The 26,171-nt window shown below is 35.8% G+C and overlaps 2 protein-coding genes across 3 annotated transcripts; one reads left to right on the top strand and one right to left on the bottom strand.

The window, feature by feature from the left end:
* Nucleotides 1-190: 190 nt before the first annotated feature.
* Nucleotides 191-19,923, bottom strand: LOC106176103 (protein sel-1 homolog 1). 2 transcript variants are annotated; one of them, XM_013558335.2, is made up of 21 exons: nt 19,778-19,923; nt 16,717-18,164; nt 15,796-16,188; nt 15,209-15,567; nt 14,700-14,781; nt 14,185-14,248; nt 13,562-13,724; nt 13,006-13,059; nt 7,431-7,490; nt 7,015-7,096; nt 6,520-6,674; nt 5,975-6,031; nt 5,576-5,722; nt 5,240-5,302; nt 4,868-4,955; nt 4,405-4,553; nt 3,881-4,046; nt 3,597-3,671; nt 3,291-3,463; nt 2,743-2,868; nt 191-1,775 (listed from the first exon to the last, which is right to left on the bottom strand). In XM_013558335.2, the coding sequence occupies exons 2-21, from the start codon at nt 18,137-18,139 to the stop codon at nt 1,617-1,619; spliced, it is 4,038 nt and encodes a 1,345-aa protein (XP_013413789.2). In that variant the 5' UTR covers nt 18,140-18,164; nt 19,778-19,923; the 3' UTR covers nt 191-1,616. The 2 variants fall into 2 exon arrangements, with proteins under 2 accessions (XP_013413789.2, XP_086860258.1); XM_087004132.1 differs by having other exon boundaries at nt 17,899-18,164.
* A 2,058-nt stretch (nt 19,924-21,981) lies between these two features.
* LOC147763401 (uncharacterized) lies at nt 21,982-26,029 on the top strand. Its single transcript, XM_087005892.1, has 2 exons — nt 21,982-22,847; nt 23,414-26,029. The coding sequence occupies exons 1-2, from the start codon at nt 22,222-22,224 to the stop codon at nt 24,309-24,311; spliced, it is 1,524 nt and encodes a 507-aa protein (XP_086862018.1). The 5' UTR covers nt 21,982-22,221; the 3' UTR covers nt 24,312-26,029.
* The last annotated feature ends 142 nt before the right edge of the window (nt 26,030-26,171 follow it).

Here is a 26,171-nt window from a genome sequence, read left to right as displayed (position 1 = left end):
CCTAACAGACACCTTTTCAAAGGATGTCATATTGCAAACGACAATTTAAATAACACCATTTCAAACTAAACTTAAAAGACTCATTTTGTGGCAGCCTCCTTCGTTCCCATATAACTTTTTAATGTTTGTCTCAAGACAATTATAGTTTGGGTATTAATGAAAACGATAGTTGATTTAAAATAACACAATCTTTTTACTCATATCATATATCTTTATTTCTTTTCAATCCAACATCATTATTACAGTTGTAACACACACACACACACCTTTCATCAAATTTTAACTAGTTGAGCGAGAAAAATCTACAAAATGTTAAGTCTTGGAAATCTTGTTACTTGACAGGAAAATGGCTAACAACTAAATAAACTAGAAACTCTAAATGACAAAGAAATAGCACTTCTTAGAAGTGGTTATTGCACTTGAAAAGAAAAATTTTAACATTTTCCACTGGAATGGGCAAGTGCACCATAGGCGTTAAGTTAACACGTTTGAGACGCATGTGAAGAAGTAATAATCATTGTGCATACGATACATTTTCTCTATACCAAGTCAGATTTTTCTCAATAGTCCTATTCCTTGGCATTTCCCTCCAGTAAAGATGTATCGCCTGCCTTTAGTAGAGCGTACAAATAAACAATCTTACTCCCAACCTGTGGCGAGTTAGGATAATCAGTTTACACGTCAAATGCACTTTTACTCACTTAATGCTACTATATCAAACCCACGATATCTCCGTGTTGTTACCAGTCACATCGTCATATGGACCAATAAATCCAAACGTCACAAGTAAATAATAGTGCTGAGATACTGTAATAGAAATAACAGTCACGTTTTCACAAAAGAATTGTATTCATTTTACACATGCAGCTCTAGTATCAACTGCCTGATCATGTCCACTCGGATAAAGAACAGCAGCCTCCATGCAGGATCAGTAAAGATCAGTAAGAGATTAACAACATTTATACAGGTACTGCTATCACTTATTAAAAATAGAGCAAATATTCACTTTTATTACATTGTGTAACACATTGTTTATCACAATTTTTACAGTTTGTTAAATAAATAATAGTTCAGACACACTCCTCAATGCAATGTCCTGGTACAAGAGAGTCAGATAAAATAACTGCAGGATTCAAAGCACAACCTGACAACAGAGGGCAGCACTAGACTGTCTGACAGCACCAAGGTCTTCTGCATTATGAACTAAGTTTGATGGGTCCTAGGTATCACAAAGTCATTCAGGTTTTTGAGTTAAACCTAAACTACTCTACTTAGATATCCTAATATGTGAAGTCGACCTATTAGCGAAAGCAGTCTAACAACAGGACAGTCTAACAACTTACTGACCCATTAATACAATTCAACTCGTCTTTTTGCATCAAAAAATAACCAACTGGCAAATTCACAAAGTTATGTTACATATTAGCATGACAGTAAGGCAACTATCATTGTTGTAGAACTGTCAAAGTATTTCTATCTTCTAAAAAAATTTGCCGTTTACTCTGGACATTGGATTCTATATTAGAGTAGTAAAACTAGTGCATTAAAATGAATCTCATCAGAAACCAATACCCTATACACATGAAGCTAAGACTTAGATGGTGTTAATGAAAAGGTCACGTCTGTAGCTGTCTTCTGTATATAACAACTAGTCCTAGCAGTCCTGCTAACAGTGCTATCAGGTAGAGGTCCCAGTCAGGACCCAACAGCCAACGTGGATCCAAGTCCTCGACATATTTCCACAGATTGGAATTCTTTAATGACAGGAGTGAATCCTAAAATGAAAATGCCCAAAAGAGTGTGAAAATTTTGCTTTTATAATTTTAAGTTAATTCTACTTCTAAACCAACTGACATATGAATTAGTTTTTTTTTAAAAATAAATTGTGTTATATTAAAAAAGTTGGAAAACATATAACTTGGTATTACTTCAGTTAGACTACTGTTTCACATGTTCTCGTGTACATAATATCTGTAAACGATTATAACCACCTTTTATTGTGGAATATATGTAGGTACAGATGCACAGATATATACAATCACAATCGCAATGTAATACATAATCAAAATCAAATTTACATTACAAACAACTCCTGAGCCAAATAGCTTTCACATCTAAATAAAGATTTAAATCATAGCTCTGGGGCCTTGTTTTTGCAGTATTATTATCACTATTATTATTATTATTGTTTTTGGAGGAAGGACTCATACAATTTGAATAAATTTCAGTCAAATTTTACACAGATTCAAAATGTAATTCAACACATTTCACTTCTTTTTGCAAAATTCATGGTTAAAGGGATAATAACTCTTCGTATGAGATCTATATTTCACAATAAAAACATTGTGAACAACTCATAGAAATATAATATATACTGCTGTACCACAAAAACGGTAGTTATAGCTATTATTCTGATATCTGAGCTTGTCTGTAGACCACGTGACCTCCATTGATGGCTATACTCTGTTATAATCTCTTAAGAGATTATAACAAAAAACCAAACTTTTTAGAAAAAAAACCAGGGACTAACTTTGAATGTGAAAATGGATTCATTAACCATTGGTAAGTATGGGAAAATTGTTGTTTACTCCAGGAAAATTCATTTCTTGCCCAAAATGAAGAGTTATTATCCCTTTAAGCTCAAAATCCAAATTTGTTCTCAGTTTTCCAGCTACCTTTATCCTAGAATGAACCCAGAATATAAGTACTTGTAGCAGTATAGTACTTGTAAACACAACTTACCCTTTTGAGGTAGTGCTCCATCCCATACATGACCCCCAGTTTGGCCAGTGCCAGGGTGACAGGTACCTGGGCATCTGTACTGGTCTCAGCTGCCATGTCATAGAACCTCTTGGCTAAGTGGATGTCCTACAAAGACAAACATATATCATCTATCAGAAGGAAGTATTCATTCCATAAGATGCAAAATGCCTCAATATTTGCCAACTGTCAAAATTAAGTCCCCATTGTGAAAATTCACATCTCGGATTCAAAAGTCTATCAGAAATCTCATAAGAATTCATGGGCTAGTCTCTCAGATACAATATTGGAAATGGTATAGTCATGATGGTTATAAAGTAGTTTCCAACAGGCCAAACCTCAGGATGGAACTACATTCAGAGACATGTACAATGACATAAGTTAACCTGGCTTCATATTAACACCCACAAAATCTCCCAAATATAAACTTTGCCTTATGGGAATTGACAAACAATTCTATTTTATTTACCATATTATTTTTAACTCAGTTGACTGAAACTACACTAAAGCAAACCTAAATGTTTATGCACCTGTTTCATTCCTAGCCCTCTCTCATGCATATAGCCCAGGTTGAACATGGCCTGTGCATTGTGCTGCTGCTCTGAGGCCATCCTGTAGTGAAGTGCTGCTGTCTCATAATCTATATCAGTGCCATAACCATAGTAGTGGTAGTCTCCTATCTTTAACCTGGCCACACTGTAACCTATAATATTAACAATACATCTGCAAAAATTACAGTGTTTTAAAATGGAGAAGACATTATCATAGCAACAAACATATCAAATATGCAAACAAAGGAGAAATATTATTACTTGCTCCATCTACTGTCTTCCTACCTTGAGACGCAGCTCTATTCCAGTGCAGCAGGGCTCTCTGATATGTCTCATTCTGCTCAAACATGTGACTTTCACCTGCAACATATCAAAATAAAATCAAGATTAAAGAACTATGTCCTCGATGTATTTTTGGGTATAACTGTTTAATGTTGAATAAAAGTCTAACAAGCAAAACAATCATTCATCTTTCAATATTTTTTTTGTGAATAACAAGGGAGTTGTTTCAAATTTGGTAATAATGATCAAGGGGTACAGATTCATTAGGGTTTAAGAGGAGTCTTCACCTCTGTCCAATATATAGGCCACATTGCTCTGGGCCACCTCATACCCCAGCTCAGCCAGCAGGGCATACTTCAACAAAGTGGTGTCAATGTTTCCCTCTTTGTACGATGTGTGTGCTTCCATCAACATGCGAGCCCAGCGCCCTCTTTCAGCAACATTTTTGAACAGCTGCAAAAAATGAGCAGAAACATTTGGAGCATATCTCAGAAAAACTAAGGTACAAAGATGACAATATTTATTGCTTATTTTTTTCTCTTTGTCTTATGTATTGCTGCATTATAATACAAAAACATAAAATAAGTAATAAATATTGTCACAATTTCTGCGTCATTATTCTGTGATTGACTGACATATCAGCTGCATTTTCAAGCCAGAATGTATGGAGAGTAAATAAAGCTGTCAATGAATTTCCCTCTGGAAACCACTACGCAGCTCCAAAAGCAAGTCTTTCTAAGATTAAGCACAAAACTGTAGGAGGAAAAGCACTTTGCCATTCCTGATTCTTAACCAATGCCCAAGTACTTACCTCTACTGCAGTGTGACATGCTCTGTAGACACCAGTACCAGTAGCATGCATCTGAGCAAGGTTATAGAAGGCAAGAACATGGCCAGACTGGGAGGCCAGGTTGAAATACTTCAGAGCTGCCTTGTAGTCCCGACGAACACCTAGTCCACCTATACAATAACAAAGATTTTTTTTATAGCTACATAATTTTTTCATCTAATAATCATGAAAATAAATAGTTAATTAATAACAGTAAAGTGAGTGTGTGCGTGTGATTGTTTATGTGCCTGACTCTTTGGATTATCACAATGCTGTAGACAATACATAATGATAAGTAGCAGACAATGCATGAAAAACATATGATAATAAGACTACCAAACTGGTAACATCAAACTGTACATCAATGATTTGCGATGAAAGAGTGAACTAAAAATAGTGTATGTAAACACCCACATTGATTTAAACACTGTACTCTAATACTTACTATAGTACATTGTACCCAGCTGCAACTGACCATCAACCCAGCCTTGGTCTGCTGCCATGGTGAAATACTTTAAAGCTTTACTGTAATCCTAATAGGGAAAGAACAGAGAAATGTTACGAATACTGTAATCCTAATAGGGAAAGAACAGAGAAATGTTACGAATATGAAAGAAAAATGTTCATACTCATTCAGCTTCATGGCCTTTATAACTTAAAAATATCAAAAATTGAACATAATGACTAACAATATTCTATATTTAAAAAAAAAAAAGAAAATAATGTGACAATCACTCAATTATTCATAGTAAGAGAGCATTTGTTTGATTTTATCAATCCTCAGGGATATTTCTACAACAGTAGTTGTCCCTCTTACCTTATCTACACCTTTCCCATACAGGTACATATTGCCTAACCCACTCTGGCCCACTGGATTACCCTGAAAATCAAGTGTTAAGACTTATCTCAAGTCTAAATCATCCAATAATGGTTCAAAGACACATGATGCTCTATTTACCTTCTTCAACAATAAACAGTGAAATAATAATAAAACTGAGTGAAATACCATTCATAATGCTTATGATGACTTAATTCTGTATTAAAAGAATTTATGACAGCAAGAAAAACTTGATTAATTACACAGAATTCACCACTGAGCTCAACATACCACAAGTTCATTATCAATTTAATATTAAAACTTTGAGATTCTCACCTTTTCTGCAGCTTTCCTGAAGTAATTAAATGACGTCTCGTTGTCTTGTTTGACAACTGGGCTACCCTCAGAGTACATCTTGCCCAGGAAAGCCATGGCATTAGCATTCCCTGCCTCTGCTGCTTGCAGGAAGTAGTTCAGTGCCCTCTGTGTGAGTAAAAATAAATAAGAGAGTGAATGCATGACTTAGTAAATGGGCAATTTTCTGAAAGCCTTATTAACCCTGTTATTTCATCAAAATATACCTTATCCACAGACACTAGAAGAAAAGCACTTTCTTTCTTTAAATGTTTAAATTCCACAGTGCATCTTATTGCCACAAAAATGATTTTCACCTAAATTTTTTCAAAATTAGCATGACACACATACACACAAACAAATTGCCTACATTGTCTTTACCTCATGATTGACTTCTACACCTCTCCCACCTTGGTAGTGAAGCTGGCCTAGACCAACCTGAATGTACAGGGCATATATATGCATATACATAAATAATGACAGGTAAATATGCTAATATTATGTATGACACATATCACATATCTACAACAGGGGCAGATTAAGATGATTTTTGAGTTTTCAGGAAGATGGTCAGAATTGTCTAGAAAAAATTTTTATATAGAGAAATGCGTGATTTGACTTTAGAATTGACTAAGAATAATTCTGCAGCAGTGGTAGTGGATCCAACAGTCTGGATGATTTTATCTGCTCATGCTACCACATGTAGATTTATACATAAAGATAAAATTCTAACTACAAAAACAATTATTAAGTATGTATTTCACATAGATGGATTACAAGAAAACAATGGCCTCAATTTTATATATAGTATTTTCAACACACTTAAATTTTTTTCAATGTAATTATCTAAAACTTGACTTTAAATATCAAGGAAGTGTTTTAAGTTTAAAATTATATATTTTTAATTTCTACGTTTTCTACCTCACCTGTGCCTGTACATCTCCCTTGTCAGCCAGGAACTGATAGTATTGTATCAGATCATCATCCATAAGTCCACTACTTTGTCCTAGACTCTCTGCCTCATCTAGAAGACGAATTCTCTGAACCACATTACCACCAGAGAGAGACACTTGCTCTGCAACTAAAATCAAGGACAACACTATTATTTAAAAACTTTATTTTTTAACTTCAGGGCACTTAAACTTATCAGGTCAAATGACAAAATGTATAATTTTTCAGCCAATATACTGAAAAGTCAAATGCTTGGAGTCACACTTGGTAATTCAGCTATGTCTTTCATCTTGCTCCTTTTGAAAAGTGTCCAGAAGTTAAATGCCATTGCACTTGGACACCTTTACACAAACAGAGAAATTTTCTAAAAATTCCACAAACAACCACTTTCACCAGATAGTAGAATTTATCTTACAACCTAAAAAAGTAACATCGTTTTTGCTCATATTTTAATTCTGTTTATCACCTACCTCTGCTGGCCACCTTCCTGTAATATGTCAGAGACTTTTCACAGCTGCTTTCTACTCCTACACCTGCCCAGTAACGATAACCCTGCAGTATCACAAGATACATCACTTTAAAAGATTTCAATTATAATAATAATAATAGTAAATACAAATATATATGTATATATATATTTGGTTATGTCAGCTAGATATGGTCAAACATGTGCATCACGGGGAGCTTCATTCAGAACGCAAAGATATGTCTATGTGGAAACAATATCATTCGGATACAGCTTCAAATCTGACATGTTTAATATGGTCATTTAATTACAGGGACCTTATTTCATTGTTTTTAAGAAATATTTTTAACTTCTAGAGTAATAAAATAAAGTAGTAAAAAGAGAATTAATTCATGCATTACAGACAACGTGCATACTTACCAAAGCCATCTGAGCCAGAGGATCTCCTCCAAGTGCAGCAAATGTAAAGTACACAAGGGCCTGGAACAAAGATGTTACAGTGGAAAAAGAATAAAAACAAGGCAGCAAAGCTGTCAAATGTACAGACAAAAAGCAGGAAATAACTGTGCACAAAATAGGCTACTGCCAATTCAGATGCAAAAGTACATAATGTTAAACTGCAAATTCAACATCAAATTTTAACAAGACAGCACTGTTCTGAAATGGGTTTACTTCCATTTTTAACACTTTTTTAACATAAAACAAAATGAACAGTTTACTGCCATTTTTATATGATCAACTAAGAAAATTGATGAGATAGGAAAAAAATCAATAGAATAGTGTTAAATGTCCAGTTTCCTCCATTCTGAGATTCTGAACATAGTGGATGATTGAATCTGACAAACTGCAATGATATGAGTTTATTTCCATTTTTGACACTTTATTACACAATACACAATAAAAACTTTACCATAATTTTTACATAATCAACTAACAATGTTGTAAAGATGCAGGAAATGTCAAACAAACACTTTTACGTATCTTATTAGTTTAATAATGAGACTGTTAACATGCCTAAGAATTGAATCTGAGGAAATGTGAAAAAACAGCACACCTTCTAAAATAATGGCACGATTATGCTGATTTACGAACTCAACCTACATTTTAGTAAAATTGACCACTCCTGTGACTTTCATGACAATTGGCCCATCTGTTTTTATGTACAGACACAGATGTGTCTGTACATATAGCCATCATCTGCGTCTGTCGTCGCCGTCGTCGTCGCCGTGCACTTTTACCGATAACACGATAAGTGGAAAACCATTTTACCTTTTGACTTGAAACTTGCAGAACTGATGAATATTCATAATACGCAGGTCAAGTTCGAAAATCAGCATGATCGGGTCACTTTTAGGGAATTTATGCAGTTTTTTCACTTTTTTCAGCATATATGCAGCACCGATAACACGATAAGTGGAAAACCATTTTACCTTTTGACTTGAAACTTACAGAACTGATGAATATTCATAATACGCAGGTCAAGTTCGAAAATCAGCATGATTGGGCTATTTTGAGGGAATTTATGCTGTTTTTTCACTATTTTCAATATAAATGCAACACTGATAACACAATATACAGGGATGCTAGTCTTCCGGTTTTTACCGGAATTCCGGTTTTTTGCGTCCAGTTATAAAATTTTCTGGTACTATATTTTGTTCCGGAATTCTCGTTTTTAACGTGGTCGCGGACTGGACGAACGATGCGTCAGAGGAACGTCGCATTTCAACCATTGCGACAGAGCTGCATTTCAACACAATATCTAGTCACAACCGTAGCACGTGATTTATTTATGGCGCTTGATTGGTTGGAAATGTAGGCTTTAATGTCGGCACCCATGTGGAAAGTTTTGACACCGCGTGCGTGGAATTTTGAACTAAACCAAACTAAATGGATTTCGCGGAGAGGGGGCAGACGATATTAGCCATTACCAATCTTTGAAAATGATAAATGAAAGGGATTAACATTTAGTGACTATCATTATCATGCTGGTGATTATCAAGCTTACGTGAGGGATCATTACTGTCTACTATGGGTGGTAGGTGTTTATGTACTGATGGCACTTCCATCTTGTCAATGTCAAGATTATCCTTGGAAACAACTGTTGAAAATTACCATGAAGTTGTGATGACATATATTGCAATATATTTATTAAATAAAATTTGAAATATAGTAATTGTTTCATAATCAATTTGTACCCCCCCCCCCCCCCCCCCCCCCGGTCTTTGCCCAAAAAAAGTTCAGGTTTTCTTTCCGGACCCCACTAGCATCCCTGAATATAAGAAAAACGGATTGGCCAATTGTAATTATACTCACAGGAGTGGTCAATCTTACTAAAACGCAGGTTGAGTTCGAAAATCAGCATAATCGGGCCATTATTTTAGAAGTTATACTGTTTTTTTCACATATGCCTAAAAGTGTTTGTTTGATATTTCCTGCATCTTTAAAACATTGTTAGTTGATTATGTAAAAAACATGGTAAACTTGTTATCATGTATTGTGTAATAAAGTGTCAAAAATGGAAATAAACTCATATCATTGCAGTTTGTCAGATTCAATCATCCACTATGTTCAGAATCTCAGAATGGAGGAAATTGGACATTTAACACTGTTCTATTGATACTTTTCCCATCTCATCAATTTTTTTAGTTGGTCATATAAAAATGGCAGTAAAATGTTTATTTTGTTTTATGTTAAAAAAGTGTTAAAAATGGAAATAAACCCATTTCAGAACAGTGCTGTCTTGTTTACATTTTGGCATTTTCAAGGCGTGACTTTGAAGTTCCATGGGCCTGAAGACCTTTGCTAGTCACATTTTCTGAATATCTGTGATACAAATATTTTATAATTAAAAATTGATGGTCATTAAGCTGTTAAACATTATGTAATATTGCATCAAAATTTGAAGAAACCCCTATTTTGGGCACTGCTTCCATGATGACCATTTAAGGAAAATCATGTCACTTACTGTTCTCAAACTTACAGGAAAGAAACATGGGACTAAAATACATCTTCAGTAGGCAATGCAGTCTGTTTGGATTTTTTTTTTTTTTTTTTTTTTTTTGCAGTTAAACAGTTTTTTGTGAAAATTTAATTTTTCACATATTGGCATTTACAAGGTGTGACTTAAAGTTCCATGATCTTGAAGACTTTTGCTTGTCACATTTTCTGAATGTCCATGTTACTAATATTTTATTAATAACATTTGATTGTCATTATGCTGTTAAACATTATTTAATGTTGTATCAAAATTTGAAGAAACCCCTATTTTGGGCACTGCTCCTATGATGACCATTTAAGGGAAATCATGTCACTTACTGTTCTCAAACTTATAGGAAAGAAACATGGGACTAAAATACAGCTTCAATAGGCAACGCAGTCTGTTTGGTAAATTTTTCTGGCAATTTAACAGTTTTTTGTGAAAATTTAATTTTTCACTTATTTGCATCTTTATTTTCTGTTCTTTGTCTGTACATTTGACAGCTTTGCTGCCTTGTTCTTATATTGTGTTTACAGTGTTGCATATATGCTGAAAAATGAAAAAACAGCAAAACAACTAAAATAGTGGCCCGTTCATGCTGATTTTCGAATTTGATCTGCGTTTTAGTAAGATCAATTACTCCTTTGAGTTTCATGACAACAGGCCTATCGGTTTTCCTTGAAATGTGTTTACAGTGTTGCATATATGCTGAAAAGTGAAAAAACAGCATAACTTCTACAATAATGGCCCGATCATGCTGATTTTCGAATTTGACCTGCATTTTATGAATATTAATCAGCTCTGTAAATATACAGCCAAAAAGTAAAATTGACTTCCACTTATCAGGTTTACAATGAAAGTGCACGGCACCAGTGACGGCAACGACGGCGACGACAGACGCAGGTGATGGCAATATGTACAGACACATCTGTACATATTTACTGTACTGTTTGAGAACAGTAAGTGACATGGTTTTTCTTAAATGCTCATCATGGGAGCAGTGCCCAAAATAGATTTTTTTCAAATTTTGATGCAATATTACATAATGTTTAACAGCATAATGACCATCAATTTTTAATAATAAAATATTAGCATCATGGATATTCAGAAAATGTGACTAGCAAAGGTCTTCAGGCCCATGGAACTTCAAAGTCACAACTTGAAAATGCCAAAATGTAAAAAGACAGCACTGTTCTGAAATGTTTTTTTTTTTTTTTCATTTTTAACAATTTTTTAAACATAAAACAAAATTAACAGGTTACTGCCATTTTTATACGATCATCTAAGAAAATTGATGAGATGGGAAAAACATTAATACAACAGTGTTAAATGTCCAATTTCCTCCATTCTGAGATTCTGAACATAGTGAATGATTGAATCTGACAAACTGCAATGATATGAGTTTGTTTCCATTTTTGAAACTTTATTACACAATACACGATAACAAGTTTACCATAATTTTTACATAATCAACTAATAATGTTGTAAAGATGCAGGAAATGTCAACCAAACACTTTTACATGTGTTATTAGTTAAATAATGAGACTATTAACATGCCTTAGAATTGAATCTGAGGAAATGTGAAACAAGACAGCACTGTTATGACATGGGTTTATTTCCATTTTTAACACTTTTTTTAACATAAAACAAAATAAACAGTTTACTGCAATTTTTATATGATCAACTTAGATAATTGATGAGATGGGAAAAATATCAATAGAATAGTGTTAAATGTCCAATTTCCTCCATTCTGAGATTCTGAACATAGTGAATGATTGAATCTGACAAACTGCAATGATATGAGTTTGTTTCCATTTTTGAAACTTTATTACACAATACACGATAACAAGTTTACCATCATTTTTACATAATCAACTAATAATGTTGTAAAGATGCAGGAAATGTCAACCAAACACTTTAATGTATCTTATTAGTAAAATAATAAGACTGTTAACATGCCTAAGAATTGAATCTCAGGAAATGTGAAAAAACAGCATAACTTTTAAAATAATGGCCCGATTATGCTGATTTTCAAACTCGACCTGCGTTTTAGTAAGATTGACCACTCCTGTGAGTTTAATGACAATTGGCCTATCGGTTTTTCTTATATTGTGTTTACAGTATTGCACATATGCTGAAAAAAAGGAAAAAAACAGCATAACTACTAAAATAATGGCCCGATCATGCCGTTTTTCGAACTTGACCTGCGTTTTAGTAAGATTGATTACTCTTGTAAGTTTCATGACAACAGGCCTAATGGTTTTCCTTAAAATGTGTTTACAGGGTTGCATATATGCTGAAAAGTGATAAAACAGCATAACTTCTACAATAATGGCCCGATCATGCTGATTTTTGAACTTGACCTGCGTTTTATGAATATTCATCAGCTCTGTAAATATAAAACCAAAAAATAAAACTGTGTTCCACTTATCGTGTTTACAGTGAAAGTGCACGGCGACGGCATCGCCATCGGCATCGGCATCGGCGACGACGGCGACGACAGACGCAGGTGATGGCAATATGTACAGACACATCTGTGTCTGTACATAATGATAAGAAAGAACATTTAGGTAATTGAAATGAAAACATTTGGAAGAGAGACTAGATGGTTGAGTGCATTCAATATTTTTTCATTTTGGGTGTTCTCTTTCTTGAAATTGCTGACAAAAAAGGGTTCCCACAATGTTACACTGATTAAAGAGTATTGCATGGCTACTAAGACTAAAATATCAAACCATACATACATGTTCCTCCAGCTCACACCCCTTCTCACACACTACGTGTACCTCTTTAAGTGCCATTGAAGTGCAAATTTCAAGACTGATTTTAATTTAGTTCCAATAAGCTTAACACCCAATTCAAAAATCAATGCTTGCTTTTTGTCATACTCCTCAACATTTTTAACCCAGATACAACCTCCATTAAAATCATAAACGTGAAATCTACCCTGTCAGATGAATAAAACTGTTCAAGTGCACCATCTTATTAAGAATGATGTTATTCTTTATTATATCTCACCTTAGCCTGACTAGAATTCACTGAAATCCCTGTGGTATGAAGAAATCCTAAACCCTGGAATAAAGTGAAAAAAGATTTACCCACATCAAACAGAACAATCGTTATAAAACACTCATTTTGTTTTTGTTTCTGCTGCATTTACAAACTTGCAAAATATGGAAATACTTATGAAAGAACTGGAACCGAAACTTATATCTGCTATTCATGTGAAGTGTTATGTAGGTAGAATAATCAAACAGTATTTTTTCTTTGAAATAAAACTCAGTTTTTATGCCCAAAGCCTATGATATTTTCTCAAAAATTTGGCATTTTAACATTGTTGAAGTGGGACCAAAACAGGGACTATTTTACATCATTTCCTCCTGCATAACTTTTCTTTCCAGGTGTGTTTTTGTTCAGTCTGTTATATTTTGGAAAACTCACCCAAAGTTTTTTTTTAAAGGACAGAGGTGGCAAACCATTTACATGTAGGTAACAACAAGTTACAGAAGAGAATTCTAAACAAACAGTTATACATGCACCATACTGTACAACTGATTTGCCACAAATTCATTACCATTTGTCCTCTGGGGGAGCCATTCATAGCTAGTTCTTCAATTATTTCTCTGGCTTTTGTGATGTTGTGCGGCACAAAGTCCCCAAACAGGTAGGCAAAGCTTAGAATCTCTTTTGATTTTGTGTGGTTCAATTCACTTGCATGGATTAGGTATTGGTATGCTCTGAAATAAAGGATAAGATTTTTTTAAATCCCAGAATAATAACTCTATAGAGTTAATAAATGTATCCAAATGTAATCATTTGATAAATTCAGTACTTCATTGTATCATATATTAAACATGCAATAACCAGGGGGCTTTATACATACACTGCTTTGATTGGAAACTTAATGCCTTATTCAGTGGCGTCTGAGATGTTCTGTCAAGTTTGAACATTGTATCATGAGGTATACCCTAGGCTGGTGAAGTCTAGCAAAATTCACTTAAAAGAGACATTAGTTCTAGTTCTTAATTTATAATAAAATGTTATAACCTTACAGCATTTCTCTGAATTTCTATAACAAATGAAATCTCCAACAGCTGTTAGAGTTGTATATCTTAAATATAACCAAACCATTTCTCACCCGACAGAAAGATTTAAAATTGGAGCTATAGAGAAAAATAAATGATACATTTCCCTTACTCTTTGTATTTCTTCAACAAGTTCTGCTGCAGGATATTTTCTGCCTTAGTGTAATATTCTTTGGCTAAAAATAAAAATAAAAAGACATGATTGGTTTGTAAATTCAAAGCCATCTTGACAGCATTTAAATGAAATTATTAGAAAGTAAATAATTCACCAGTTTTATCTTTTTTTTTTGCAATGGTAAACACCTTGCAATTTTCAACAAGGGCAGATATATTGCTTTAACTTTCCATTATTACATATTTTCTGTTTTCCAAATGTAAAGAGATATAAGTAGCCAATCTGGATAAACCAAGTTCTACCTACCTACTGATCACAATTTTGGTTGTTGCCCAGGTAAAAATGTTTGAATTCATTTTGATACATCAATAGTAAAATTGGTTGAATATGTGGAAATACATAAGATTTTGCAACCAAGATTTTATATCATATTTTAAATGATCAGTAACTAACACATGCCCATTATCTTCTCTCAGTAATATTCTAGCAGTATATAAGGAATGCCATTTTACCTAGTTTTTCCTCTTCTGTAAGCTCTTCAGAATTCTCCTCTTCCTGGTCACCTTGATAAGATGGCTGACCAAGTCCCTTTACCTTTTAAAGAAAGAGACAGTGAATTTTATATATATATATATATATATATATATATATATATATATATATATATATATATATATATATATATATATATATCAACCTTCTTCTTAGAATGCATTGCTCTTTCATTTGATGAAAGTTATAACATATTTCTAATTTCTTGTTATCTTCCTTTTCAAGGAAATTTTCAAGGAAATTTTCACAGCAATAAGAAGTGTGCAAATACTTTCATTTTGCAAAGTTTTTTTTTTTTTAAAGAAGCACTCAATCATCACAGTGTTAGTTAGCAACTTCTTAATTATTTAGATCCACTCAACTTGGTTTAAAAATTCATATTTTTAATAAATGGAAATACTCATAGCTGTATATCTTCATATTCAAACTATTATACAACAAAAGACGCTGGAATAACTAGTAGCTGTACCTGCTGATCTAAAGGTATTTGTTCCTCTTCTTCATCCTCTTCTTCCTCATCAGCAGCAGGGGGAGACCACAGTTCAGGATGGAATTCATACACCAAGTCCATACTTAGCAGCACAGTACCATCTTCTTTCACAGTCTGTATATATTTTTCTGTCCTCACTAAGCCTGCTTTGTCTGGCTTGTACGTAATAACGGTCTCTTTTACATTTTGTGACACTCTTTCTCGTGTCACTTTTTGTATTTTGCCATTTTTTAGATCTTCTTTGTTGACTACCTCTGGGAACTGACTGTTCCAGTCTGGTGTGACAGTTGTGCTATCTCCTTGTCCCTGGCTGTTGGATGTAGAAGACTTCACAGTTGCTAACAAAAAAAAAAAGAAAAAAAAAAAGACATTTCTAAAAATGAACATCAAAGTGATGAGTGAAGCATTTAACATAGTTAATTTTTTCCATACAACTGTTTTCTATTTTAAATAAAATCAAAATTGTGTTACTGGAAGAAATTTACTCACTAGGAATTGTAAGATAAAATCAAGATAACACATATCATCAAAACAGTATCATAAACTTGTCAATGACAAGTATATACCTCTGACTCTTTCCTGGTTGTCATGTTCCTCCTGCTGCACATGTACCACCTCCTTTTCCGTTGAAACACTGCCGTCTGCTCTAAGCTTCTGCACATATCTCTCCTTCTTCACTAGCTCTTGTTCATCTGCTTTGTATATAACTGTTGTCTCCTTCACATCCGAGGCAACTTTCTCACGGTATATCTTTTTTATTTTATTGGCATGTAAATCATCTTGATTTACAACCTCTGGAAACTGATCGTCCCAGTCCTGGTGGTGTCGTGGGTGATGATGTGGCATGTCTTGGAACTCATCATCTTCATCTTCATCGGCAGATGCGCCATCTACAGTTGCATCAGTAGAAGGAGGTATGTCTGCTGGCTTCTCAGGCTGCTCTTGCTCTGCTTTTTTATCTGTGATTTAAATAAAATATTAAAATATGTGTATTGTATGCAAGTGCTAGGCATAAACAATTCTTTAATAACACTATAAAATCTACATTTACTATATGATTATCAGTCTGGTTAATGAGGAGTGACAAAGATTTCTGAATTTTTCTCAAAATTTAAAAAACAATTTCTGTGATTTACTTACATAATAAATTGATCAAATTGCACACAGTTACTTAGAGTCAAATATTGTGGGGTTTTAAATACAAGTTAGTAAAACAAATAAAAATATTCTGTTGATATACAAGCATGCAAGGAATAAAACAAAAAAAAAAAAAAATCACCATATGACTAATTCAAAAAGCAATTTTATTCACCTTGAGGGCCAACACCAAATGACTGATGAGTTTGTTTTGACATTAGTTTTTGTAATAAAAAAGAGCAATAAATCTAAAAAAAAAAAAGCTACAAAACCAACTAAATATACTAATTCTATAATGAATACCCTTTCCCTTGATTGGTAACAGGTTAGGCTCCTTGTTGTACTCATACCTTGACTAGGTTGTTTTATCATATCTGCCTCACTGCCATGCAATACAGACTGTGAAGCTGTTTTAGTGACCTTTTCAGCATTCACATTTTGTTCTTTGAGAACATCTGGAGCAGTGCTGTCTTGATCAGCTATGGCATCATGAAGGTCCTCTAGTGGCGGTCCCTCAGCTCCCTGTTGATTCTCCATGTAGTTGCCAGGTGGCTCCAGTTTCACAGCCTCTGTGTGTCCCGACTTCTGGAAGTCAGTGTGGGCTGCTGGCTGGGAGGTATGATGGATCGACTCCTGATGTGGCTCAGTCTTAGGAACAGGTTTGTGTTCAGGAAGATTTTGTTGCAGATTGGCCTGGTTCTGTTCTTGAAGGTGTAAGGTTTGTGTCTGTGTACTGTCCTGTGTGTGACTACGTGACTGACTTGATGAAGCTTGGACATTTCCAGGCTCTTGTTGTTGGTGCCTATTCTGATGTTGATTTTGTTCTTTGGTCTGTTGTTGATTAGTATGATGTTGGGACTCATGTTGGGGTTGCAATTTCCCTTTTACTTTCTGATGTTTTTCTGACTCTTGTTCATGTTGAAAATTTGAAAGTGATGGCGGTTGGTGTACAGTTATGTGTGGTTGTTGTGACTGTTCTTGGTGTGCTTGCTGGTAGTGTTCTACATGTTGCTCTACATTACTGGGTATTTTCTGCTGTTGTTGATGATCATTTTGACTTAATTGGATCTGTTGTTGCTGCTGTACATCTGGGTGTTCTTGGAAGTGTTTAACATCAGGTGGTTGTTGATGTATTGCACCATGATTTTGTTTGTCAGTTTGCTGCTGGTGTTGCTGTTTTCCAGGTTGTTGAATATGTTGTTCCTTTTTTTCTTGCTGCTGTAAGTTAACATTCTTTTGTTCTTCCCTGCTGTTAACTATCTGATGTTGCTGATGTTCTACAGATTGCACTTTGGAATGTTCTTTTTTTAAATGTTTTTGCTGCTGGTCAGGTGTTTTTCCTACTGTATCAGTCTCTCTGGTTGGTTTCTGCTGTTGTCCGTCTTCTTTCTGATCCACTTTGTGTTCATTTCTGCTAATAGGCTCTCTTCTCTCATTAGCTATATCCTTTCCCTCACTGGAAAACACCATGGGTGTCTGGTGTGACTGTGATGTTTTAGTTTGCTTGTTGTGTTCTGCATTCAGGGTCTTACCTTTGGTATCTGTTGAAGATTTTTCTGTGGACTCAGACTCTTCTTGCTTTGAATTAGTGTCAACCTGTGCTTCATTTGCTGCTTGTTTGTGTTCAGTCACAATATTTTTATCATGCTTGGTATCAGAGTTTGTTGCAGTGGGGTTAGGTGAGTTTTTGTCTGCAGTTTCTTGGCAGTGGCAGAATGTAATGATGATTAAAATGTATAAAATCCTACAATGCATAGTTCTTCTTGTCTGCATCACGAGGATCTAGTATAAGCACCACCTATTTGAAAAAGAATTAAAAATTCATAAAGCTTCCAAAAAGGCTTGCTGTTGTCATCTCTACTCATTATAGTATTTTCTACTCTTTTTTCATTTGTGGATTCCCATTAATATATAATGGATTATATCGAAATAAAGTACTGATAATAATTAAATGAAATCATAGCAGAACTCTTGCAAATGATGATTTGGCTGAATTCATTTATTTAGTTAATCACTAATTGATACATGCTTCTCATGGGCGTAACTAGGCATACGCACGGATGCACTGTGCGTACAATTTTTTGGCCAACCATGATATTATTTTATATAAATTTAGTGTATTTTTCGCGGAATATAAAAGAAAATCTTCTGCTTATTAAAGTCACCTGTATGTACAAATCCTCTGTATCAATTGTATAGGCACAATTGTTCTGACCCCCCCCCCCCCCCCCCCCCCGGTCTTGCAAACTTAGGTAAACAATGCCTGTAACCTTAACAAGTCCTATCTTAATTGTCCATCTAACTGAAACTTCCTTTACCTGAGTGTTATTTTCAAAGAGCAGCTCCCACAACCCTGGGGGCACTAGATAAAATCTGGACACCAGGTTTCAGAAGGAGCTAGAGAAACAAAGGAAAAATTTTTCCTGCAAAGCTTCAAAGGATTTTGACCCAGCTTACCCCTCCAAACTAACAGGGTGACATGGGCAATTTTTACAAACAAATAATTAAACTTAGATGTATCAGAGCTCTGTCGTGTCGTACAATTGGTTTTTTTTGGGAGCCATGCATCCACATGTAAGGTGAATGAAACCGTATGTTAGTTCAACTCAGAGGTGGATCCAGGATTATTGGAAGGGGGTTCCACATATGCGAAGCTAGCCTCCTTTTAAATAAATATACCGTTCTGGGTAATAAGAATATTGAAACTTTTTTTAATTGCGAGAATATTTCTGACTAAATGATGATTTTATTATTAATGGAAATTAAGCTGCGATGTGTGGCACATATGCTGTAATTACGCTGTCCTTCATCTCTTGCGTTAGTCTACATTTTGCTGGGAATTTTACAAATCTGTGCGTACAATTTTTAAAGGTCTGGTTACGCCCCTGCTTCTGTTCCCAAACTGATTCTTATTTCAGGCTCAATTAAGGCTAAAAGGGTATCATAACTATTATCAAAAAGTGCCATCATAAAAATATTAGAAAGAATAAAAAAATCTTTCTCACCTAATTTTCATTTAATTTTATTTAACACCTTTTAAACATGATATGGCTCTCACATAAATAATCGTAATTCGTAATGATTATATTGTATAATCAAAGAATAAGACTAAGACAAGAGATATAGGTCTAGTATTTATCACTCTTTTGTATGAAAAACAAATGCCATATTGGATTAGGTTTCCTGGAGGTATGACCTGTATCCAACTACATAAGGTTACCAAATTTTGTGACACCCACATCAAGTTAACAATGACAATGTGCGAGTAGTGGTTACTGGTTGTAGTTACTCTAATGCAACTTTTGCAAGGGTACCCTGTAGCCTGTAGGGGATTGTTGGTTTACATACGAAATATGTCGCACATTTCTGAAAAATTATCAAATCAAAATTGAAATCAATCAAGATCCCTACCTGGTGTTGTGTTGTTTGTACCGTCTGCAGATCGAAATATGTCAGCTTATCATTTTGTGCCACGTTAGTTATTGCACGACTGAAGAAGGTAAAGCCACTGAGGGTAACATCCGGCATCATGCGCGTGCGCAGTTTGTTTGGCGATTTTGTTCTCAACTAGCGCATTGCGAATTTTAACGATAGACTAGATCTATAATCATTATCAGTTTATTAGCTGCAAAGGTGAGAAGAAAAAAAAAGTATAGGCCTACCAATTTAAATACCCCGGGTTCACGTTAACATCAAATCGAGGTGCGACACAGAAATTAAGAAACTCTTAGCAATATCAAAAAACACATTTTAATATTTAAATGTGCCCAAATAGGCAAGGAACAAACACGGTGGCGGATTTAGGGGGGAGGGGTTCAAGGGGCTCCTGACCCCCCTTCCGATTTCTGACAAAAACCACACCAATGGTCCCCTCTTTAAATTAGATTTTTGACCACATGAATCATAGTTCTAAAGCGTACCAAATGGCACCGTTCGCCTTTGAAAATAAAATACCAATTATTTTTCGGGGCGCGCTCCAGGCCAAAGGGGGGGGGGGGGGGGGGGGGGGGGGGCGAGGGTTGGATCCCCATCCGCGACCTGTCATTCGTAAATACCGGATCCCCCTTTTAAATAATCCTGGATCCGCCCCTGAACAAAAACGTTTCCATGGGCACACACACAGTTTTATTTCAGTTTATAAATAACACATACAGGGTTACTACTTAATATGGAATATTATTTTTTGGCGAGTTAATTTTCTACAAAATATTTATTTTCTCTCTAACTACTTTAAATCTCAAACTGAAGTGTCACTCCATGTGTAGCCTGGTGTGTTACCTAATTACCACACAACTCTCAAAACAATTAATGCATGCAGTTGCATGTTCTGTGGTCAGAAATGTGAGGGGTAGTCTTTTCGGCAATTTCTGCCCTTGTATAAAAACGCATGGGTTTGGCCAATCTTTTGGGTGTAGTTAGAGAAGCTATGAAGGGTAGCTCTGAAACTTGACAGGTACCTTAGAGAAGATATGGTTCGACTGCTAAGCAACGCAGCTTTCTATGGGATTCTTGCTCTCAGAGAAAATGGACAGAAACGGACAGCCATTGACAGGCAATGCAACATTTATCAGGAACCGTTAGTAAAGTCCTCCAAAGAAATGCTACAAAAAAGGCACCTACTCCAATACCTCGACCAGGGTGTCCGCGTATCACACCAAGAAGACAGAATCGCCTTTTCCTTAGAGTGCGCCGTGCTGGTCGTACAAAGACAACCAGTGTCCTCAGAAAAGAGTGGCAGAATGTTACTGATCATTTAAAATATGATATAAAATCTTGGTTGCAAAGTCTTATGTATTTCCACATATTCAACCAATTTTACTATTGATGTATCAAAATGAATTCAAACATTTTTACCTGGGCAACAACCAAAATTGTGATCAGTAGGTAGGTAGAACTTGGTTTATCCAGATTGGCTACTTATATCTCTTTACATTTGGAAAACAGAAAATATGTAATAATGGAAAGTTAAAGCAATATATCTGCCCTTGTTGAAAATTGCAAGGTGTTTACCATTGCAAAAAAAAAAAAAAAAAAAAAAAAAAGATAAAACTGGTGAATTATTTACTTTCTAATAATTTCATTTAAATGCTGTCAAGACTTGCGCCTTTCCATTTAAACTACTACCTCTACGAACTCAACGGTCTCCCATGTACCCAAAATTCGTGGGGGACGTGCGATCCTAAAATTCATGCGTCCGGTTGTGACCGAGCCTTAAGTAGTGATATGATACATGTAGCATGACCAAGGAGTTATAAGGGAGCGAGAATCCCCTCGGAGATAGAACGATCTACAGTTAGTACGGGTCTGGGAATGGTCCCACAGAGTCTCCATAAACCTGGGCTTTCCATTTCTTTCTTTTTTTTAAAAAAAACTTTATATGCACCTGATATACGTACAATGCGACAGATTATAAGACAAGCAGGGCGCGATCTTTACTGTTCCTAGAAACGGGGTTTTTCCGGACTTCTGCCATGAAATGTGACACTGGGATTTTCCAAATTTAGGCCAGCACAAAGCGGATCGCTATTTCCGTCCTATTCAGGTGTATGTCGCAATACAGACTCTGTCTCATATTACACCTAAATGTACAGTGTACGCCCCCCCCCCCCCCCAAATGTATGACTCTGTGGGAAAAACCCGCGTAGGGGCAATTTGCCTCGCTTTGTGAGAAGCGGCGTGTCATCGGCTTTTCCATCGAGTAACAATAAACTACTTAGATCTTTAGGATAATTTCACTTTACGTTTACCTAATCTGGTCTTTTTGTGGCAGTATATAAAAATCCGAATGCGCGAACCACGTTCAAGTTAGATTTTGTCGGGCTTGTGATTGGAGACCTGAGCAAGACTGAAGAAAAATGGGTCTTGGACATACTTCAGGATTTACTGTAGAAATTGAAAATGAAACGCCACACGAATTGCATTTATACCAACCAGATCCTTCTGATAAAGAAAAAACAAAAAAACAAATAAGACAAGTAAGAGGTGTGCTATCTAAGCTTACTGCCTCCATACTGCCCGGCACAGTAGTCCAACAAGCCATAGAAAGTCATGGACGTCGAGATGCAAGCTTTGGGACACATGTGGAAAAAATTCAATACATCGTCCAGCAGTACCAAAGCACCACAGCAGAGAACAAATCGTTACAGATGGAGAGTGAAAGCACTAGTAATGCTGTGCAGAGTGCTTCACATGATGGTCATTCCGGTTGGGCTTTTCGTCTAGAATTGTGTGCCGCCTATTACAAGAAAAATGCATTCTACGTCGTGGAAATAACAGACCAAGGTGGGAAAGTTCGTGCAAGAGAAGTGTTCAGAGAGGAAAAAGCTTTGAAACATCGTCGCAAAGAAGAAGAAAATTGCACCGTGAATCCCATTGCAGCCAGTGGTGACTGTCCCTTCGCAGTTGATATGACAGTCAGCGAGAATCCGCGTAGGAATCTCGGTTGGTGGAGCGTACGTCTATGCTTTAGAGAACGCTTGATGTAAGTACGCTGTAAGTATACTTGGCTGTTTGGATTGTAACGTGTTCATTGGACTATCTGACATTTACCATGAATGCTTATTTATAGAAATCGTTATAACATACGTCAGTGCGATTCTAATATACCCTACTACATGTAGCAGAGATCGAGTTGGACGCATAGTGAATTTTTGTAAATAACCCACAAAACACTCAACTTTTTTTCTCCTGGACCAGGTTGGTGTGACGGGGCCGTAACAATAGTCCGAAGGTTCATGGGTCCGAATGTTCACTCTAGAACTTTCACTATATAGAACCTTCGGACCAATGAACCCTTGATTACAACACTGATGAAAATTTTACTATTTTTCGGACCAATGAACCTTCGGACTATCGCGACGCCCCTGGTTTGACAAGAGAACTAGGCTACATGTAAAATCTTCAAGACTCATTGAAAGACCGAAAAAGGTTCTTGCAATGAGCTTATGATAAAACAATTTTAAATCAGGATGAGACGTGAAGAAAAATGATTGCCGCGAATACAATTGTACTTTGAATGCGACTGGTCAAACCCGTTTACATTTATAGGTGCACTGCCAACGCAGCTTCCTTCGTCGAAAGACTACATTTTACGTTCAGTGTTTGGAAAGCGTGCAGGACAGCTACAGTACGAAAACTACGAGAAATCTCCGAAGATTTGCACCTTCATAATCAAAGCATTAGTGTCGCCACAATCACGGGTCATTCCACTTCAATATTTGCCGCAGTACTCGGCGCTGCAGGGTTTGCCGCTTCATTCTTTACCTCGGGGTTGTCTCTCATTTTATTAGCGGCCAGTTCCGCATTAGGAGCAGGTGGCGGGATAACTGTGAGTGGCAGCACCATCGCTCGCTCTGTTCTCTCAGCATCAGCGCAAGCGGAGGCCAATGAAGTTTTACAAAAAGATCACAATGCATTACGTGACATATTGATTCTGTTTGAGACTATAAAACACATAGGCAGACAGGATCTTATGAAAATCAAACAGCAATTCAAGATGCACAACGTCCCCAGAAAAGGTATAATATTATCTACAATGCACCACGCGGGTAAAATTGGATTCCTTGTGGGTTCTAATCTCTTGTATAAACCAATCATCACAGCACAGAAACTGGCTGGGGAACTGACCGCAGTGAGCACTCGGTCAATTACCAAAACTGGACGTTCAGTGGCCACATCAGGCGGGGAAGATTTGCTCGAACTGTTTTTACGGGCAATAGGTATCCAGGTCCCGAGAAATGTTTTAGATTCTGCCGGTGGAATCATTCCACTGGTGTTTTTGCCTTTTGATATCTGGGCCCTTGTTGAAGCAGCAGCCATAGTGGCTTGTGACAGGGGGACTGAGATAACCGAGTTGTTGCAACGTACTGCCAAAGCCCTTGAGAAGGAAATACCGAGCCAGCAAGATTTTGATGTCCTGGTTCACAAGTACCTTAGCAGCATTTAGGACATTATATCTTTCCCCCCATCAGAGCTCATTCAGTTGTAACGTACTCACAGAAATGCGATGATATATGCAATGTTTTATCTAGTGAAATTGGTTTTTATAATATTTATAATCGAGTGACTAGCTATAGTGCTGTAAAAAGCTGGTACCAGCTACCGGGTATTTAGGTAGGCCTTGTGTTATTTAAGTATCATAAATATATTGTATACGGAAATGGACTAGACTGTAGACAATGGAAAATACACATACATGTTTTGTACTAGTATATCATGTAGAATTTCTGTTTATTTGAGAATAACATAAATCTTAAATTAACAAAGATTTCAAAATGTGAAACTGTAAAAAGAATTATCACCCTTTGAATTATGTGTATTGACTGATACCTGTAGCATTTGACAAAATAAACATGCATTATTGCTTCTAAATGTCAACACAAATTAAATAATGCGTTTATGGACTTCTTTTTTTTTTAATACGCATTTGATCACTTCTGCACTTACATATTTATCGATGGTCCAGAATATATAAGAAAATTAAAGGACTTGTTACATAAAATGGTATTAAATGGATATACTTCAAAGAAAACTTAATAACATAATGTGCGCATGGTTTTATTTCTCTACATTTGAAGAATAAGAAGTGTGCAGTTCAGATTTAAATATAATCTTTTTTATACCATTGTATACATTTCCTGGTTAATAAACACAATACATCATGATACTTGGGATAGTAAGCATAAATTGATACTATAATTGATTCCAAGACAACGTATTTTTCTTGCATTTTTTACACCTGTCAACCCTGATCAAGAATCGTAAAATGCTATATTAAAGAAACGGGGGTTTTCCAGCCATCTGTCGTGTCATGTGACACTGGGATTTTCCAAAGCGATTTTGATTGCTAGTGACGTGGTTTGTCACCAGCTTACACCTACGCGGGTTTTTCCCGAGCTACAGCTAAAATCAGTAACATGTTTTTATACCCCGAATACCAGTATGTTTGCATTTGCTTTGTAGCCGCCACACCCGTTGACATGTGCTCATACATGTACTTGGCATATGCAATGTCAAATGGTAATAGAATTATAGTGGAAGCAAGAAACCTAAAACCTTTAACAAGATCAAGAATCCAAACTCTCGAGCATTTGACAACCATTTTGACCAACGTTACCAATGTCTAATAAAAAATTACAGACAGCCTTAGTGTATAAAGACGTTTGCTTCCGATCAATGTTTTTTTAATATAAAAAAATCGCTGGAAAGTGATGTCAAGTTTTTCTAAGGTCACTTTTCTAGGGTCTGCAAAACAACTTATCGTCCTCATCAAAGTCAATTATTGTATACTATAAAATGCATTGCGTTCGAAATCCTGTTTTGACCGTTAAGTTACGGCAAACAATGTATTTCAAACATTGTAATCTCCAACTCGACGAAAGCCGACTGCGAGACCATTGATTAAAAGAAGATGCCATTAACAAGCTATCGGAATGTACATATACTTTAATCCGATTTTTTTTACCACTGTGTAAGCACAGCTCAGCGCACTGCGATTGGGACACTGGGGTTTCCCATCTCCATGGTAACCAGGTACGTGTGTCTCGATACAACATGTAGGACATAGGCCTACGTCCGGAAATATGTGAAAAAACATGAATATGAAAAGGAGACAAAGATTTAACATTGATTTGTAAAAAAAAAAAAAAAAAAAAACATTCAAAATTTGCCTGCAAACTCCGAGTAAGCACATATTGGAACCAAATGCGGAGAGAGAGACAAGGCACGAGAGCAGTTACAACAAGACATAAATTTCCTACGGTACCCCACCTCTCTCTCTATCTCTCTCTCTCAATGAAAGTGCACG

The sequence above is a fragment of the Lingula anatina genome, chromosome 2 (assembly GCF_051362555.1).
Source record: "Lingula anatina isolate TDL-2025a chromosome 2, LinAna3.0, whole genome shotgun sequence".
NCBI lineage: Eukaryota > Metazoa > Brachiopoda > Lingulata > Lingulida > Lingulidae > Lingula > Lingula anatina.
The sequence above is the reverse complement of the archived record's forward strand: the minus strand, read 5'-3'. Positions and strand labels throughout refer to the sequence as shown.

Bases quoted from the DNA above. Each gene is read 5' to 3' on its own strand.
- LOC106176103 (XM_013558335.2), bottom strand. From the start codon at position 18,139: ATGCAGACAAGAAGAACTATGCATTGTAGGATTTTATACATTTTAATC. The intron at 14,249-14,699 runs GTAAAATGGCAT...TTTTATTTTTAG, and splicing joins TACAGAAGAGGAAAAACTAG to CCAAAGAATATTACACTAAG. The intron at 5,723-5,974 runs GTAAAGACAATG...TTACTCACACAG, and splicing joins GTGTAGAAGTCAATCATGAG to AGGGCACTGAACTACTTCCT.
- LOC147763401 (XM_087005892.1), top strand. From the start codon at position 22,222: ATGGGTCTTGGACATACTTCAGGATTTACTGTAGAAATTGAAAATGAA. The intron at 22,848-23,413 runs GTAAGTACGCTG...TTACATTTATAG, and splicing joins TGCTTTAGAGAACGCTTGAT to GTGCACTGCCAACGCAGCTT.